The sequence below is a fragment of the Pieris brassicae genome, chromosome 9 (assembly GCF_905147105.1).
Source record: "Pieris brassicae chromosome 9, ilPieBrab1.1, whole genome shotgun sequence".
Classification (NCBI taxonomy): Eukaryota; Metazoa; Arthropoda; class Insecta; order Lepidoptera; family Pieridae; genus Pieris; species Pieris brassicae.
The window spans coordinates 8,233,833-8,248,808 of record NC_059673.1 but is presented as its reverse complement, the minus strand read 5'-3'; the positions used below and the strand labels follow the sequence as shown (position 1 = coordinate 8,248,808).

The 14,976-nt window shown below is 33.3% G+C and overlaps 1 protein-coding gene across 1 annotated transcript; it reads left to right on the top strand.

The window, feature by feature from the left end:
• The first annotated feature begins 2,645 nt into the window (after nucleotides 1-2,645).
• LOC123714409 (hairy/enhancer-of-split related with YRPW motif protein) lies at nucleotides 2,646-8,994 on the top strand. The gene is made up of 3 exons (XM_045668651.1): nucleotides 2,646-2,836; nucleotides 3,296-3,504; nucleotides 8,498-8,994. Exons 1-3 carry the CDS (start codon nucleotides 2,646-2,648, stop codon nucleotides 8,992-8,994), a joined length of 897 nt encoding a protein of 298 aa, XP_045524607.1.
• Nucleotides 8,995-14,976: the final 5,982 nt, after the last annotated feature.

The following is a 14,976-nucleotide window of genomic DNA, read 5'->3' as shown; positions in this document are numbered from 1 at the left end:
GCTTTTTTTAATTGTCGTCGTTTTTTAATTCTACTTACATCGATTTTTGGGTTAATAAAGATGAAAAAAACAAATTTCCGACAACATTCTGTTATTCCTGAACAAACTATTTATATTTTTAATAATATAAAATCATTCACTTACTTGATAAAATATACGTATAAGTAATACAATAATACATTCCACTAGGTAATACATTTATTGTGTATTGCACTAGTAAATAAAAAACATTATACCGGTAGGCAATAAACTGATTTTAGAAACTAACTGGACGTTTGGCCTATTAGACAGCACTGCTCTAGAATTCTCTTGTATTTGAAGAATCACGTAGCGAACATGCAGTGAAGCTACTTAGAATTTCAATCGAATATCAATTCCCGCGTTTTATACAAAACCTCGCGGTTTTAAACATGAATCATCCCCGTGTCAATATTATTCAACGCTAGGGTAAAAACGTCTGGTTAAATATTTATATGTAAAGGTTTACGACGCCTCGACGGGCCATTTTTTCACGAATATGTAAGCAAGAGTGTAGCTGGTAGAATCAGACAGTATTTATGGCTAGTCTATGCAATATTCGGCAATATTGTTAGTATGCCCGGGAGATATTGCCATATATTGTTTGTATGTGCGATGATTGTTTAGTGTCGCCGTTTGGCCGGAACTATCGCTTTGCAATCGAAAATACTACAATATTTCTCGGCCATATTATTGATGTCTGGCTTTACGGCGTTCTTTTGGCATTCGTCCGCCATTGCAGCCTTAGGTAGTAATGCCAAGCCATGTATGTAGACCGTGTGAAGACAAAATAATGAGCCATATACTGTTGCAGAAATATTGCCAAAATATACATTTTTCAGCCATGTGCTGCATTTAAATCTGTTTTGAATTTTCAGGATATAGTAGGCAATTATGTAGCCACAATATTTCATTATAGCTCGTGTCCAGATCTAACATCAATACAATAAAAATACTTTTTCGATTAATAAGAATATTACGATATTTTTTTCTAGTCTATCTAGTCTAGCAATGGTTAAGATTTTGAAATAATATTTATTAGACTTCCTTGTAGTTCCCACGGAATGCCTAATACATTTCAGTATACAATTATTGTATTTAAAAACCTCAAAAACACCCTTGAGCAATTTGAAACAAAAATACTTCACAAGCATAGAACGTTTTACAAACGCACTTGAGTCGTTATATTTGTGCTCAATGGATACAAAAGACCTCGTTTTGCGGACAAAAGTTCAATAACAATGATTTAAGACACCTGTCTAAAAGTCCCACCATCTCACGCCTACAAAAAACTTAATCCTTTTGAAAAAGTATTAAAACATTCGGCTTATAGGCATCAGTTTGATCTTACGAGCGCTATAAAAAGGTTAAATGAAACCTACATACTTCGGCTTAAATATACTTTATTTCTAAGAACGTATGCTTTATGTATTTTATGAACCGATTTGTAGAAGTAACTATTTCAGTATGTTATTGAAGAGTTTTATTATTATCAGAGGTCGTCTTTTAAAGCACTCAGTTTGAAAGCTCATCTAATGTAAGTGATAACCCGGCCCTAGAACACCCGCGAATGCGTTGTTTATTGTTAGTATCTTAGTACCCAATCAAATTTATCAATATTACAATCTTGCAAACATTTTAATAGAGAAGGAGTTTCCTCTATGACAAAACAGCGCATTAGTAAAAACACATTCACGTTATGAACATGATATGTTTTTTAAAAGTCCTATATAGTTATTTACTGTCAAAAAAATATCTTCTAAAACAGATCATGGGATGGAGCGCAAAACTTCATTATATACTAATTAGTTGGTCATGATTATAGTTTAATAAATGTTGTAGATTAGGGACCTTTCTATTTTATATGTATAACACAATAGAAATATCAAGTATATAGAAAGTAGGTCACCCAATACCAACTTAATCCCTATGCAGTCGCACGCTCCTCATAAAGTTCTCCCCTTAAAGCAATTGTTAGCCCAATGAAATTGCGTTTCCTAATTGATGCTGTTTCCCACCGTGCGCCGGCCACGCGGCATCCCAAAACATAAAACTTATTTATCTACACGCGAATATACACTTTAATTGAACGGAAAAGATTCTATATTCCCATATCTATTATAATAGCCGTACATATCAAATGTTAGTGACATTGTAGAATCGTTCCTGCGTTGAAGGCTTTTCTATTTCTTTTGTAGTAGAATTCAAAATCGTTTATTTGCAATATCCGTTTAAAATTGTAAATAGGCCATGGGTGCATAATTATTGTGCGTGTATGTTAGTCTTAATGTCTTAAAATAGAGTCGATTTTTGGACAGCTACATTTTTGCGTGAGGTTTGGTGTACACACGCGGCATGCCGCCGGCGTCCGGCACACTCCCGAAACGTCGCTCGACGCGTGCGCACGTGTGCGCCGTCGCATGCTCGCACTATTGATAATTACGAACTTTACTGAAACTGATAAGAAGTTACTAAGTCTTTTACTTTGATTAATTTGTGTGTATCTGTGAACTGTGTTTTGTGTGAGTATTTTTTTAAATAAATTTAGTACGTTCCAAATCTATTATCATTGAAAAAGGTTCTATAGACCTCAAAATCCCAAAAGACTTGTGATTACTGGCAATACGATGGAGTACCATAGACATATGGAAGCTTCTCATCAGCAAAATCAGCCGAGCCAGTGGAATTATGGCTGGGGGCCACCAGCGCCTGCGCCTCCAGCACCTACCTTAGCTCCTGCGCCGGCTCAAAGGAACAAAAGGACACACTCTGAAAGCGAAGATGATGCTTTTTCAGAGGAAAGCAGCAAGGACGCTACGTGAGTACTTTAAAACTATTTTATAACCATTTTGAAAACTATAAAATTAAAAATTATTGCATTCATGAAAATAACGCTCCTCAATATACAACTGTAGAGTTTGCGCTACGACGTAGCAAGATAACATTTTTCACGGCGAACGGTGAGCCTTTCTATGTGGGTATTAGGCATTTATAATATATCCTATTCTTATTAGTATCGGAAATGTTTTTTCATCGACTTTCATTGTATTTTGTTGTCATAGTAAAGCAATGTAGTCTAAACATTGATTTATTTCCGATCTTAAGATATACAGTTATATTTTTGAATACAACAAATTATTTATGTGTTTCGTTCGCTGTTAGACTGAGTAATTATCAATTAGGTTTCACACACACGTTGAAAACCCAACACAAAATTGTTTATTATTATCATACATATTTGTAAATTAAATACCGTCTAATAAAATGCTCTCTATAGATCCACAGGGGGTGATTCCTGTCAGTTGATGACACGGAAACGCAGACGAGGTGTTATAGAAAAGAAGAGAAGAGACAGAATAAACACTTCATTGACAGAACTAAAGAGACTTGTGCCGGCTGCATGTGAGAAACAGGGCTCTGCTAAACTTGAAAAGGCTGAAATCCTACAACTGACTGTCGACCACCTGAAGATGCTTCACGCGAAAGGTACACTAAATACTACATATTTATTTTTATACAAATTTAAAATCTTTCTCTTTTGGTTTTCATTTCGACGGAACAGTCAGAGCTCTTATAGTAATGATTGAAATAATTATATATTTTACAAATTATTTTGGAAATTCATCCTATTAAAATGTTCTTCTGGCAAACACAGGTATATGTAACATATCGTATAACGTGAGTTTTGAGCTAGGCACAGAAGATATTTGCCATACAATAAAAATAAAAAGCAAAAAAAAGCAAATTCATACTCTACATATAGCTCTAGGACATAGCTCTAGAAATATTTATTGGAATTTCAAGGGAAGAAAACCAGATTATGCCAGTTTAAAAAATCTAAACACCGTTACATCCGACAATTAGACCTGTTGAAATTCTTCGTTTCCGCTTCCTCGCAATAAAAAACATTTTCTAAAGTTTACCGTTTTCCTATGACTAGTCGACAGTTAACATTTAAAAATGGAATTCCTTTAATAGCCTTAAACATCGTGCTTTTATTAAAAATATCTGTACATTTTTTAATTAATTTAAAAGCTCTTAAGTAGACTTTTGCCGAATGCTAAAGTATTTTTTTTAATTTTGCCTTTATCTCTGTGCTGAAATATAATATAAACGGTATAAAGTTGGTTATCTTTTATAGAAGAAAGTTCTGTTTTTCGTCCACTCAGATTTTTTGTTTCTCTCTCTCTGTCAATCCATTTTTTCTTTAGATTGTTTCCTACCCAAGTTTGACAGATTTGATGACACTAAGCAAGACGGTGACCTGAAATACGAATGTAAAAACCGCGTTCAGATTCGTTCATTAGTAGAAATAATAAATTCACTATAGAGCAAACGACAAACTAAAGAATCTCACAGCCTTCCCTTAAATCAGTCGTTAACTAATCGGGCATTTACGTGCCTCTTTTTTTAAATTAATAAGTTAAGTATATACGAATATTACACTTAACTATATTAAATTGTATAATTACAGAAAATTAACAATTTCTCAAGGTACGTATCTAGTAATTAAATTAGCATGCTATCGGTCGTATTATCATTTATCACTCGGGGGCCCAATTCCCACGCTAGTCAACAGGTGCCGACTTTTTATGCAGGATACAACGGATCGCACTTGCAAATATGTGCGGAAATGTTTTGCAATAATATTATGTGAGACATTTGTTAAACTGTAATAAATTTCTATAACAAGCATCAAATATATTTACTAAAAAAAATATTGACAATGTCGGGAATAATATATATATTCTTCTTGCAAAACAATTCTTCAATGGGATAAGTAGTTCCACAGACTACATTATGTCTGTCAATCAAGAAACATTTGCGTCCAGTCCAGTCATAACTTAGCACATTAGAAAAAAAAATAATACAGTGGCGTTGCAACATTTTTAGTCTGAGCCTCAGATTTTTGAATCTGTGTCATGATCATTTGTCAATCTAATAGGCAAGTATGATGGTGATGATGGTGATCAGACTCCTGTGCCTGACACACGGTTTCCTCACGATGTTTTCCTTCACCGTTCGATCGAATGTTAAATGCGCACGTAGAAAGTCCATTGCTGCATAGCCGGGGATGGAACCTACAACCTCTGGGATGAGAATCGCTCGCACCCTGAAGCTACTAGGCCAATAATACTCAGTACATTATTTTTTTTAATAACTAAAACTTACTTTGCTTATAAGGTTTTAGAAAAAAACAAATTTATAAAGGAATATTTAATTTCCTTCCGTTGCGGATTCGCTGACCTTTACCACGCCATTAATGTTAAAGAGCCCTTTGCGGTTAACCCCACCCGCGGATTTACGCTCCAACTACTATATAATTAAATCACTCAGTTATAATATAATATAATACACATAGCTTCAAACTTTAATGTATTAACTTAAAATTGTACTAAAAATGCTGCCTACAAGTAAAATTTAACACAATTTATTTTGAATTAAATATTTCTTCAACAACAGTATTTCTTTATATTGAAAAAATAAATCAATGGCGCTACAACCTTTTTAGGTTCAGATTTCTATCTGTTTCATGATCATTTGTTAATCTAATAGGCAAACAGGTGATCACCTTCTGTGCCTAGCACACGTCTCGACTGTTTGGGTCTAAGGCATGTATGATGATTTCCTTCACCGTTTGAGCGAATGTTAAATGCGCACATAGACAGAAAGTCCAATGCACAGCCGGGGCTCGAACCTACGACCTCAGGGATGAAAGTCGCATGCTGAAGCCACTAGGCCAAGACCGCTCACATTTCCTTATATTGAGATAAATAAAAAGTAGGAGAAACGAACGCTATACATTTCGGCCATTGTTTTCAAGCTCCACGATCGTGGAAATTTAACTTCAGTCGCCTCGTCTTCTTTATGAAAATTATAAGCCGTTAAGCAGATGGCACGGGAAATGGATCCATTATCATACATTCCACTTTACGACTAAAATGACCACTTAAACGTAACGAATGCTTAACTCTATTAAAGAGCCATCGAATAATTAACAAACCATCAAACCACAGGTAGTCATTGTGTTCCGGGGGTACGCGCAAACGGACACACACCTGGCGCTAATAAAAACTTACAAACAGGAAGTGATAGTGATATTAGACTGTCTCTTTCACACATAGGAAATGAAGGATTATTTTTTTAAAATTAACTTTGTACAATATTCATTAATATTTAAAATGCAGATTTTACGTCCAGGCCAATGTTTTGTACTATTTGAATATTATAACAGTGCTAGTATCGCTAATTATAAGAATTTATTATTGCGAAATTTTAAAAAAAATATATAGTAGGCCATCCTTACAGGTACATCACTTAGGGGTATAAAAAATGCTTTATGAATTATTCTCCTCTCTGGAGTCACAAATACTGATAGAATAATTGTACATATAGTATGATTATGGTGAATTTTATCACAGATCATAATCTATAATATCCATAGAGTATATTCAAAGATAATTGACAATTTATAAAGTATGCGTTCTCTTTAATTGCAAAATAGAAAAGATTTTGATTTAAGTATATAAAAAGAAGAACGCCTGACAAAATTTCTATAATGCTGAATGTAACATTTGCCTTTATTTTAATGATGCATAGATTTCCGATTTAACTATCCAACCAATACATATTCGAATGCGAACTTCGTTTCGCCTTAATTTTTTTTTTACTTAGCCTTCCTTTCAGTAGCTTCATACCAACAAATGAAACGTTTTGCTATGCTACCCTTTGCTTTACTGTAATAATTTTAATATTATTATTTTTATAGATAAATAGTACTATATTATATCATATTACCCTTTTTTCACATTGTTATATGCATTAACACATCTATCATTGTTACTCTATGGATATAAAAGAAGACTAAAAATTAGGCCAAGATTAGAGTTATATTTCGAATGGTTACCGATATAAATGATAAATCAATAAAAGATAAGTAATCAAACAGACCAGTTAGAGGGGTGGCGTGGGAATCGTGCCCCTATAGCTATCCCAGATCGGAGGGCTGAACCTCTGAGTTAGCTAGGGTGTTATGCAAATATAGGTATTTTCTCACACATTTACTCATTAATCGCAAGTTAATCTAATTTGTAGTGGTCATGAACGTTTCAATGTGCAGACTTATCTCAAAGTTTATTAATTTATTATTAAATAATTTTTGTGTTAGTTCTGAAAAATACAATACTATCAAATTAATGACAACCAGAACTAAAAAACCACATTCCTATAATCTTCATCCCTTAACCTACATCACGCGTCCTTTGTAATCTATGACAAACGGAAGCACTTTACGATCAAAGGTCTTGTAGAAATAAGAAAAAAAAATGGGCGCCATTTGCGTGTATTTTTGAACCATATATATTTTTTAAACGCTCTTTGTTCTATATTCTTTATGCTACTCTTATCTATGGTCATTATAAAACGCAGTTTTCCCTATATTACCGCAACTGCTTTATAAATTCCTTACAATTACTACGTGTTCCGTTTCCGACTAAAATCTCTTTTGCTTTATCCTTTATTGTATTATCTTCTTTCATACTTTTATTTGTTTACGTCCATATTTTGTTTTTAACTAGCCTATCCCTTTGTTTCCTTTTAATGTCTTTGTTTATTTTTTCTCGCGTGTAGTTTGCCTGGCACTTACTTTAAACTGGCATTAAGCTAAAACTATTGCTATAAAAACAGTTGGTATCTCACTTTAATGTAAATGTAGGAACAAACTCAGAAATTCTAACTTGACAAAACAAATTGGCTAAACATGAAATTGTCATCCATCAAACGGTGATAAAATTTTGGCAAATGGGAGATTCCACACGCAGACTTGTCTTTGAACCTTACCCTAAGCCTGGCAAGTTCTTTCAAGAGATAATCACGAAAGGTATAAGTAATTTTAGTATTGAATGACAAAATTATTCAAGGGGATGGATTCTGCCCTCCTGCCCTGCTTTACAAACCCCTAGTATAGCGGATCTTATTAATTTTTTACCTTTATCCGGAAGATTGCCGGAAAGGGTTCCCGTTACATTACGTCTCTCTTTAACATATTATTAAAATACTTTTATCTCCCTCTACTTGTTGCATAAGAAAGGGTACTTTTAAAGGGTGAATCTGAATGGGAAGAATAGTTTTTGTTTTCTTCTATAAAAAGATGAATGACGCGAATCGACATCTGCGTTTCTCGAGTTAGTCTGGACTAATAATAATATTGTCTTTTACTGACGCGTGATTCTCTTCAACACTTTTCCCTGATAAAAACTCTATCAGACCGTACGACCGTGAATTTTGATTATGTACCATACTTACAAATTAAACTCAAAATCAAAATGAAGCTCTTAATAATTAATAAAGCTTCTAATAGGCAATTTTAAGTTTGTATGAAATAAATAGAAAGCTCGACTGTGCTGTTGTAGTAACAAATACCTATATCATAAAATGCAGTACCGTGGCATTAGTATTAAACTTATTTATTTATTTCCAGGTCTCGATACTCTCGCCTATGATCCTCAGAGGTACGCCATGGATTACCACAGTATTGGATTCAGAGAATGTGCAGCCGAAGTAGCTAGGTATCTGGTTAGTTGTGAGGGCCTGGACATCCAGGATCCATTACGCCTTCGACTCATGAGCCACCTACAATGCTTTGCTGCTCAGAGAGAGTTAGCAGCCAAGTCTGCCAATTGGGGTTACCCACAATACCCCCCGGTACAACATAGCGGGTTCGGCCAGGAGCCTTCAACATCCACAGCGTCCATCGCTCCCACAGCAGTAGCGGCTCCTTTATCAGCGGCTCCATCCTACCCTCATTATCCTCCTGTTCCACCAGCCCCACCGGGGCCACCAGCGCCTCCGGGTCCCCACCCGGCTCCAACAGCACCGCATTACCCCGCTCCGTACCCTCATCATCCGCCACATCACCAATATTCACAGAACAGCTCAAAGCCGTATAGGCCGTGGGGGGCCGAATTAGCATATTAGAATATGATAACAAAGAACAACTATGTATATGAGCGATAAAGTGTGATAATTTGGTAATGTGTTTTTTGAAGGCTTTAAAAACTAGTCGAAGAAATTCGTAAACTCGATCATTTCATTGTTTTAAATGGTAGATACTAAAATATCTAAAGGATGTGCATCTCGTGTGTGCTCAAAGAGATAATCGACTGATGTAGGCATAGGTAAAGAATTTATTAGAGAATTACGCCTCTATTGTAAAATTTACAATTCGTCGTAACAAGATATAGTACCTATAATCTTTTATTAACATATCTTTTACACATTAAGAAAACCCTTTATAAACGGATTGAAGCTATGTATATTATTAAAAACTTATTATTAAAAACTTATAATTATTTACATAATTTTAATTTTTCCTACCTTTCGCGTGCTTTACAGCGTGCGTAATAATAAGTTTTTAATAATAATATATAGCTTAAATCCGTTTAAAAAGTGTTTTCTTACCAAGATATATTCATTATCTAATAAGAGTTAAATTTACTGAACCGTAGATACGTCTTTTTAATGTATGTATGAGCATCTGAGCATCTATTTTCCTACTGTTATTATGTGTGGAAATACCAAGATCTCTAAACTAATTTCAAGAAACCGCTATTCTAACCACAGTCGATATAATTTTGTTTAATAACATTAATTATTTATGAATACGTGACAAAGAACAGTGAGTGAAAAAAATAATAAGAAACTCGAAAAGTAACAATTCAAAGTTAAAAAGAGTATAATTAACAACATTTAATGATGATTGCAATTATAAAATATAGTGATAATCAAGAGCAGTGTTAGCCTAGTGGCTTCAGCGTGCGACTTTCATTCCTGATGTCGTAGGTTCGATCCCTATGTTCGATTCTATGTCCGCATTTAACATGCGCTCGAACGGTGAAGGAAAATATCGTGAGGAAACCGCTTTGTCTTACCCAAAAGTAGACGGCTTGTGTCTGGCACAGGAGACTGATCACCAAATTGTCTTTTTGATTGACAAATGATCATGGAACAGATTCAAAAATCTGAGGCACAATTAGGGTTGCAGCGCGATGTTTTTTTTTTAATTCTAATGAACACAGACTAATAGTAAAATAGCAAAAAATACACGTCAACATGTTTTGTTTTGTTTCCGATCTCTTGTATTTTTAAAACATATTCTTTATGCCACTTCGTGTTATAAGATCTCAGAGTTTATACCAAAATTATTAAAGACTGTTATATATAGATTGTGTGATATAATAATGGACCAAAAATAAGCTTTAATTGTCCCTCGAAGCTTTTATCTTGGTTGTGAATAGATTTTATAATGTTAGTAATTAATAAATATACACTTTTATTGAATTAAGCGACTGGATGTTGTCCTCCGAGCAATGACAGCCAGAATTTTGGATAATGTCGAAAAGTTGTATATATCCTTAGTCAAAATAACAATGTTAGTCCATTTCAGAGTCATCGCAATGTTTAATTACAATTGAAATTCGAATTTAATTCATTAAAAGTGTATTTTAAACAAAAACGTAATAAAAATACGCAAATAATTTATTAAAGTTGTGTTATCATACACATATTTTTTATAGAAATTTATACCATTGTAAATATCTGTACATAAAGATTGAGAAATAAATTATTTTTTTAATATATATTCGTATCACTTCAACCCCCTTGAAATACCAGCACGGCACGCACACGATCGCACAAAAAATGACTTTTTTGCACCCCAAGTTCCTACGGAAGTAAGGAAAGAGAGAGGTGTATTTAATCGAAAGTGTAAAAGGGATGGGTGTGAGAAATGCAAGGGAACCGATATCCCAAGCAGCGGAGTGGGACGCTAATGTTGGACATCTGGCAGGGTCAGTATTGCACCTGTGTTACTGTATCTATATCCAGATTTGCAGATAAGAAAATATAGAATATTCTTCCAATTAGATATGAAAAGATTATTTCAAGTATAAGCCTAAATAAGATTTTTGTTTTACATTAGCGTACGAATCTTTGAATGAACCTTACAGATCGGAATTATCTATTACTATTAAATTATTTTATTAATATATGTCTTAGGTATTTGGACTTTGTACATCAGTTAGTGGGAGAGGTCTCCTCCTATAAAAAACGGAGAAGAGGTTAGGATAGAAGGGTTTTAGTGGTACAAATATAAGTGGTAAAAGTCTCTAAAAAAAAGGTAAATTAAATTAAACTAGTTTTTTCTGTTAAAAAAAACTTCTCATTTCGATGTAACATTTGACATTGACATTAACTACATCATACGCCGCTCTCTTGCCTCCGTCAACGTTAATGTCAGCAGCCGGATGGAATGTTGTTGAAGGATGGGACGGGCTTTGGAATGGGATGCTACTTGTGTGGACACGTCAGCCCCGTCTCACCTTCCTCAGAGAAACAAAAAAGCTGGGGCAGCCGCAGAGGAGGATAATAATAAACGGCTCAAATATATGAGTATTTCCTCCAACGTCGATTTTGTTCCTTTAAGAGTGGAGACTCATGGGCCGTGGGGTTCAAGTGCACAGGCGCTAATTAAAGATTTACGTTACAGGTAACCCCAGAGCCGGTACTTTCCTCGTTCAACCAATAAGTACCGCAAACTTTTTTTTGTTTCAATTCTCGTATTTAATAATTTTTAATTATAAACTTATTATATTATGTATGTTAAGAATATTGGAAATACTAGACAATTAATCTTTAATACTTAAACATATATTTAAATACATTTAAAGCTCTACCGTCATACAACATTATTTTAACGATTCCTTTGTGTAGTCAAAGTCTGATTTCTTTTTGTTTTTCTATCTCATAATTTTATCAATTATTCACCAATGCTCTGTCTAATGGCAATTTAGGTGCATGTTCCTGCATAATTACTATATAAATAGATAATACTATAACACGTACTATATAAATAGAATGGACTCAAAAAACAAAGATATTGAGACGTGGCATAATTAAAGGATTATACTTTGAGGGTAGCTCGGACTAACAATTTAACTAAGGGAAAAACAATTGCGCACTTTTTAAATAGTATTTTTCGTCTACTACCTAAATAATCCTTTTGTTATCTAATATTTTCTATTCGTTCACATAATAAATATACGACGATATTTTCTCCCGCCCCGCATTCCACCAGCCCCTGGCGACCTTTCCTTTATTTGTAATAAATGATATGCTATTATACATTTTAAATATATAATATTTAAAATTATTATTTCCAAATATTCAATGATCCTTATCGTATTTTGTTAAATTACTAATATTTTATTTATGTAATATACTTTATACAAATTGAGTAATATACAATTATTTCTTTAGTTATTCTTATCTATTTCTTGGTACAAAGTCGTCAGCGAACTCTAATATTTTAATATTACGCTAAGTCATATGAACGTGACGCCATGTAAATGCTGCATACATATAAAGTTACTATAGACGGAAACAGCTTATTATTTAAGAATGTGTCCATAAACAACATAAGTTATTCAAAAACTCCAAACACTGGTCCCAATATATGTTTTTAGTGACACAGCTCTTCTTACCTGTAGCAGGCATCAGTCTCACACAACCAAGCATTTCCCTCAATAGAAGAATGACAATTATTTATTAATAATAATAAGTAACTGAAAAAAATAAGAAAGATTATTATTATTAGTAGACAATATTATTTATTATCGAGAAAAAACCATAATGATAATACTAATTCGAATTAAGACAAAACAATATATTATTCACTCTACAACTATGAATTAAAGTCAATTTACGTCTCTATATCGCCATGCTACCAGCAGGCATAAATAAATAAAAATGATTTAAATAATTATCTCCTTTAAGCAACAGTATATTGGGAAATGTCTGAAATACTCCCCTTATTACAAAAACATGTTTAACCAGTTATAACACAGTCTATTGAAAGAATACTTTTGGTCGTACTCTGTGCCCTCTACGTCGATGAATTTGCAAAATACAATGAAGTGAATAAATGTAAATGCGACAAACGAAGAGAAAGGTTCATTACCTGATATATAAACTGCATCATTCGCAAAACTGAGTCATACTTAGTGGTATGTCGATACTCAATTCCCTAAAGAAATACGGGAGCTCATGTTAGTCATTAAAATCTGCTGATATTGTTAAGGCTAGTAGGGGCTAAACATCATACATCAAGCAAGAAAGCTGGTCTGGCCATCGCCAAATCGCGTGACAACGAAGGTCCGATAGGGCAATGCAATTAAGGGATAAAGGGTGCACCTCTATCAGCGCTCACTCATTCTCTATATTATCAAATTTATTATAGGTAATAAAATAGTGTACATACTGAACTTATTTTACTGGCATTTCTTAAGTTAATGTAGATAGTAAGTCTCAAAAGAAATTACCTATTGTTCGGTGATCGGTCTATATATATTATAAACCTAGTAATAATATGATATTTTACAAATGTTGTATTATTTATAGAGAAATAGTGATGAATATGATAGAACTATTTATTATGCGAAAATAAAGTCGTTACTATATATTTTGAAATTCTACCAATACAGTTTCAGTTCCTTGTTATCATATACTGAAAAACGCAGCAGGCACGGAAATACCGACGCATACAATTTCTGCTGAAGGCTGACTAGGATTCCAATGACACATAAGGCCAATAGTATTTCACAGGAACACGTGTTAACTAACAGCAGAATTATTCAATGGTATTTCTGCTTTATTTATTTTGTTTCACTTATCTTTTGTTTTCACAATATGTGAACAATTTATTTTAATATTTTATAATAGTGTATTATTAAACAATATGTTTTTCTGGTGGTTACTGTGTTGCACAGATGAAAAGGTAATCATTATTATGTTATCCAATTGTTTATAAATTTCAACGAATTAAAGAAGTATTTTCGATATTAATCTAGTAAAGTAGGCCACTCAGTATGTTTGTTCGTGAGAAAACCTTATCATAGGCATAGGCCTAAACGTCACAATATTTGTTCACTTTGAATAATTTTAATCTAATCAATGTCTGTCGCTAGGCTATTTGCAGATTACAATAGTTCTTTATTTAAGATTTTCATTTACCATATTAAAAAAAAATTCCAAGATTTCATCAAATCTAAGAACTAGCAACTTTTTAAAAGTCACTAATAACCTAGTAAATTATAACATTTACTTTATTTTATAATGAATAAAGAATTAATAGTACATAAGATTAGTCTCTTTCCCTTACTAAAGTGTCCATTGTCAAAAATACTGTTTAGGAAATTAAGTTACTTTTGAATTACTTATTAGTCTGAGTTAGGCTGCATCATAATGTTAAATTGTGTAAAAAAATGTGTTATAATTATTACAATTTCACAAAGCAAGAAAAAGCAAGGAAATTGTTTAATTTACATTTGAAGTTTTTCTGGGAACACGAAAAATTTTACTGAGAACTGCCAGGCTTCTGAAATACACTTCTCGATGGATATGTTTTTTGCTAATAAATGATATAAGGCAAAGTAACTATTACATATTGAATGAATTATTACATACATACTAATACGCAAAAGATTTAATTTATTATTATTTATATTATTTATTTATAATTTGTTGCGTGACTACGTCTAATATTTACGTGTGTCCTTCAACTCCATGGCTTGTAATGCCGTGGCGAAGATGTTTGCAGTTCGGAAATAGCACATTAAGACACAGTCAAAGATATAAGTAGCGGGATATGAGTGCAGTGATATCGCGGGCTACTCGATTGCGAAAAGGTTGGATCAGGTTCGCGCTGCGCCTGAAGAAATTCTCGTGTAATTTTCACACGTGTATATTTCTTATATATTTCATAATTGTATGATTGTCCTTGTTTAACATGTGTGATGTTTGAGACCATAAATAGAATGAAATCGCAGAAATTACTATCCTTCCATTAATCAAAACATCAGAGATGTAAAAGTTTTATTTATAATTTTTTATATAACAGGGGGC

Coding starts and splice junctions, on each gene's coding strand:
- LOC123714409 (XM_045668651.1), top strand. CDS start 2,646: ATGGAGTACCATAGACATATGGAAGCTTCTCATCAGCAAAATCAGCCG. Junction 2,837..3,295: donor GAAAGCAGCAAGGACGCTAC/GTGAGTACTTTA, acceptor TGCTCTCTATAG/ATCCACAGGGGGTGATTCCT. Junction 3,505..8,497: donor GAAGATGCTTCACGCGAAAG/GTACACTAAATA, acceptor ATTTATTTCCAG/GTCTCGATACTCTCGCCTAT.